Genomic DNA, 5,008 nt, shown 5'->3' with positions numbered 1-5,008 from the left:
TGAAATATGGCAGAAGAGTTGTCAGTAGTAGCCTGTCAATTCCTGAGAAGTTAATGCATGTTTCTTCCATTTGCCAGCTCAGATTCAGGTTGGATGTCCATCACCTTCCTTGAACCACTTGTTTGTGCCGTCGTCGATATATTGTTAAATATAACTTTTTGACCCTTTTTCCTCTACTGAGTGGTACGATTAAAATGGGGCTGGATTTTCTCCAAAGCCCTGCAGTCAGCCTTTTGGATTTTACTAAAGCATGACTCTCTCATCGTTTTCGAATTGCTAACAAATTTTTGTTATGCGTACTAATGATTAGCTAACAATTCATATGTTTGGCCCAACGTCTAAAAAGTGTATGCGTACTGTGTAAGCGGGAGATCTAATCATGTTTGCTTGATGGAAATTGGATGCACATGCAACTGCAATGTGCCTCGCACACTTGTACAAACCACTTGATGATACGCTGCTCGAGTGCCCAGAAATTGCACCATTTTCTACGGCTACAGACAAGGACGGCGGCATGTTTTGATTCGGAATTGGTCCCTTTCAATGAACCTCCTCCAGTTGCTCCGATAGCTAGCGCGCAATCAGCCCCCACGGGCTGGATCAGCTGGAGAGGTGCCTGATTCTTGCAGCTAAGGTTCTGGGGTCAAAGGTCGCCAGTTGCACACGGGGTTAAAATCCTGGTCTGCTGTGCCAAAAATTCCTGCGACCCCCAGTCACCTCTCTTGCCCAGCATTAATCGTGATTTACTCCCTCTGGAATTCTGGGGGGCCAAGCCCAGGGGGCCACTAGGGTGGCGGTTCCACCTTTTGCAGATAGCTAGCGCGCAATCAAATTAAACAAGGTGTGGGCACACCATGAATTAATAAACAAAGAATTAAAACATATTCTCGATTCCACGCAATCTCGATCGAAGGCTGGAAGTTTCCTAATCATGGGGCGGTGGCTGGCCGGGTTGTGTGTTCTGTGCCCGTATATATATATATATATATTTCACAATCATACAACGAAAAATTAAGGGAGAGATCAGTCGGCAGGTGAGTCCAAAAGTTATACATGTGGATAGATCTGATCACAATGCTTTTCATTATATTGTTTGTGCCGGTGATGGATCCAGTGAAAGGAATCAGGGAAGCATGCCACGCTCGCACATGCTGCGGCCGCTAGGATTGCGGAAAGATCCACCTGCTTCAATTCAGACGCCGCTCGCGGCCCGAAACGTATACACCGACCGGCAAAACTTGTCAAGCTGCCACGGTGTGACTCGCGCCGATTTTAGATCGTGCATGCATGCATGCTCACTAATTAATTAAAGGCCTTTAATCATATATTCGATCGAACTATATGTTGGCTAGCCCGAGTCATAGGAGATCTGAGGTAAAGGACGTTCCACATCATCACCCGGCCCTTTGTCATTCCCATTTATTCTTTCCATTGTTAGGCGATCGAGGGCAGCAGCCAGCAGAATTCGATGCTCGAGCTAGCTCATCATTTTTCTCAGGTAGCATAAGGCCGTAACCTCTCAAAACTGTCGTGATGTCCACTTATTGCACAAGAACTCTTCAGATTTAAACCGAAAGGAAAAAACAGTGAGAACATAACAATTCTAAGATCTGATATGCTACCTCACACCAATCACTTTGGAACAGGCAAAATGATGTATCTTTCCCCTTCCATGGTGGCCATTCACATGAGTTTAATTTTTGTAGTTTTGACTTTGACTACTTTTTATTAGAACCTACAAAGTTAAACTCTTCTCAATAATATTTTAATGTATAAGTTTTTGATAGACACAACTGTCAACCAAATCACAATATCTTACCTTCACATTTTTTTTTGTCTTTTTCTTTTTATTTTTTATGGTCAAATCTTTTTTACTTCACTTCATGTGCAACTGACAGGAAATTTTGTTCTTAATATCGAAACAGTGAGAGAGCGCCACGTCGAAAGAAAATATGTAATAATAACAACAAGGTACATAAGCCACAACTGTGAATAGTAAATGTACGAAGATTTTGTTTTTGGTCAATTAGGCGATACAATGGCACTGTTCTAATTAAGCACCCTTCCGGAACTTCTATCAAATTAGTCAAACGCTAAACTTTCGAAGTTAAGTTTATTTGATCCAAGATCATGTTGTTGATTAAATGCGACAAAATTAATAACGTTGCACGTCCAAATAACCTGCTGTTGTTACCGGACAAGTATTTTAATTCAAAGCCATTACGTACAACTGTTTGCTTTATATTTGGTTACGTACAATTTTGCGTTGTAGCTTATAACTAGGCGGTACAATAATTTCATGACGAAAGTGCCCTCCTTTCGTCTCATCCCTCCGCTTGAGCGGCGCGTCGCATGACGGCGACCCAAGAGGACCAACCACGTGCCGGGAGGCAGTCGATGTCCTGCCCATCCGCCGTGGCGGAATCGTGATCTACGCCGACGTCGATGCGGCCCGACCGAGATGAGATGGAGGAGACCGTCGTCTTCCCGCGCGGGTCATCAGCATTCAAAAGGGTGGGCCACCTCCACGTGCCCGGCTTCAGGCGATGGCGCAGCGAAACAACTGACCAGTGGCACTCACGATATTTCGTCCCCATCCGAGGGCCCTTTCTCGCCCCGCCGACCATAAAAGCCCACCACCGCCCAACCTCTTTTCGACAACTTTCTCCTTCATTCTTCTACTTCTACTTGTACTGAGAAAGCTACGATGGCTAAGAAGGTACTATCAGGCAGCGCCACCGCCGTCGCAGTCCTGCTGCTGTGCTCAACTCTTCAACTCGCCGCCGCCATTAAGGACGGTGAGTTGTTCGTCCTCCACAATGCTCTTTCTTGTTCTTCTTCTCATCATGGAATTCAAATTCTCAGGATGCGTGGAACTAATTAATTTGATACTCCACATTTTTTCCCCCTACAATTAATGACCGAGAAAGTAGCTAAAAATGTGAAGAAAAAAAAAAGAGAGTTAAGGAAAAGAGAGAAGTAGATCGATCTAATTAATTAATAAAGAATGCAACTGAATTTTATATATATACAAACCGACACGAAAAAATTACTATGTTTTTGTCCATCAAGTTTTGCCTTTAAATTGAAAATTATTGACACTATTAACTTGTGTGGGGGACTAAGTTAGGTAAGCTATTTATATTGATAGATTTTCAAATGGGGATGTACTCGAATCTAGTAAATAAATAAGATCCATCGGCAACATGATTCAGATTTCGATGAGTGGCTCTCACCTGCATGGATTGGCATCAGTCTTTATCGCATGCCTGTTATTCTAATTTTTTTAATGTTTTTTTTGTTAATCTTTTCCGACATCAAAATTACGATGTCACTAGATCTAACTTTCAGTTAGTTGAGAATATCTATGAAGGTCGACGATGGAATTATGTGACCGATGATCTGCAGGTTTGCTGCCGAATGGGAACTTCGAGGAGAAGCCGAAGGCGTCGGATCTGAAGGGGACGCAGGTGATGAGCCGGTATGCGATACCGAGCTGGGAGGTGACGGGATTCGTGGAGTACATCGAATCGGGGCACAAGCAGGGCGACATGCTGCTGGTGGTGCCGGAGGGTGCCTACGCCGTCCGCCTCGGCAACGAGGCCTCCATCAAGCAGACGCTCAACGTCACCAAGGGCGTCTACTACTCCATCACCTTCTGCGCCGCCCGCACCTGCGCGCAGGACGAGCGGCTCAACGTCTCCGTCACGCCGGATTTTGGCGTCCTCCCCGTGCAGACTGCCTACAGCAGCACCGGCTGGGACTGCTACGCCTGGGCCTTCCTCGCCCTCTTCGAACGAGTCACCCTCGTCATCCACAACACCGGCATGGAGGAGGACGCCGCGTGCGGCCCCCTCATCGATGCCGTCGCCATCAAGACCCTCTTCCCTCCCAGCCTCACTAAAGGTAACCGATCGATTTGAATTCCACTCAATTCGAATCGTGAATCGGTAACAGTTGTTCTAATTAATTGCTGAATTTGGGGGGTGAAACAGAGAACTTGCTGAAGAACAGAGGCTTCGAGGAAGGGCCGTACGTCGTACCCAACACCACCTGGGGCGTGCTCATCCCGCCCAACATCGAGGACGACCACTCGCCTTTGCCGGGGTGGATGGTGGAGTCGCTCAAGGCCGTAAAGTACATAGACTCCGACCACTTCTCGGTGCCGCAGGGCACGCGCGCGGTGGAGCTGGTGGCCGGGAAGGAGAGCGCGCTGGCGCAGGTGGTGCGCACCATCCCCGGGAAGTCATACGCGCTGACTTTCTCGGTGGGTGACGCGGGGAACGGCTGCGAAGGGTCGATGGTGGTGGAGGCCTTCGCGGCGCGGAGCACGGTGAAAGTGCCGTACGTGTCGAGCGGGCGCGGGGGGTACAAACGGGCGGTGCTCCGGTTCGTGGCCATCGCTGAGCGCACGCGCGTTGTGTTCCTGAGCACCTACTACCACACCAAGACCGACGGCTCGCTCTGCGGCCCCGTCGTCGACGACGCCTCGGTGCTGAGCGTGCGGAGCCCCACGAGCCGCCGCCGCCGTTGAACACTTCAATATTTTTTTCTTCTTCTTTATATGGCGTATGTATCGAATCCGTGATCCTATCAATAATCGTATATCGATGGATGGCTTAATACTAGCTAGATCATGGAAGGTATATACAAATAGCCAAATCGGTGTTATAGAGCGAGCTCTAATCAAGGATGATCCATGGAAGATATGGCGCCTTATTTAAGCACCTCTATCTATGTCTTTGCTACAATGAGTGATCTTCAAGTACGCGTTTTAAGTTTGTTCAACAATTTGGGTGGATTATGAACATTCACGTGTCTGTTACTATATATTTCAGGATTATATTAAGGATCATAATGTTACACTACATGCAGTTCAATGCTTTACGCGAATAAATTTCTTATAGTCATCTATAAATTTAAATACAAGATAAGGAATTTTATTGTTATTATCGCTATCACCATCATATTTGATAGGTGCATAAAAGTGAGGTTAGATAAGATCAGA

The 5,008-nt window shown here is 46.7% G+C and overlaps 1 protein-coding gene across 1 annotated transcript; it reads left to right on the top strand.

Annotated features, from left to right (window-relative positions):
* Window positions 1-2,642: 2,642 nt before the first annotated feature.
* On the top strand, window positions 2,643-4,808 carry LOC122037483. The gene is made up of 3 exons (XM_042596980.1): window positions 2,643-2,798; window positions 3,409-3,906; window positions 3,996-4,808. The coding sequence occupies exons 1-3, from the start codon at window positions 2,708-2,710 to the stop codon at window positions 4,532-4,534; spliced, it is 1,128 nt and encodes a 375-aa protein (XP_042452914.1). The 5' UTR covers window positions 2,643-2,707; the 3' UTR covers window positions 4,535-4,808.
* The last annotated feature ends 200 nt before the right edge of the window (window positions 4,809-5,008 follow it).

The sequence above is a fragment of the Zingiber officinale genome, chromosome 1A (assembly GCF_018446385.1).
Source record: "Zingiber officinale cultivar Zhangliang chromosome 1A, Zo_v1.1, whole genome shotgun sequence".
Taxonomy (NCBI): domain Eukaryota; kingdom Viridiplantae; phylum Streptophyta; class Magnoliopsida; order Zingiberales; family Zingiberaceae; genus Zingiber; species Zingiber officinale.
This window is presented reverse-complemented; position numbering and strand designations above follow the sequence as displayed.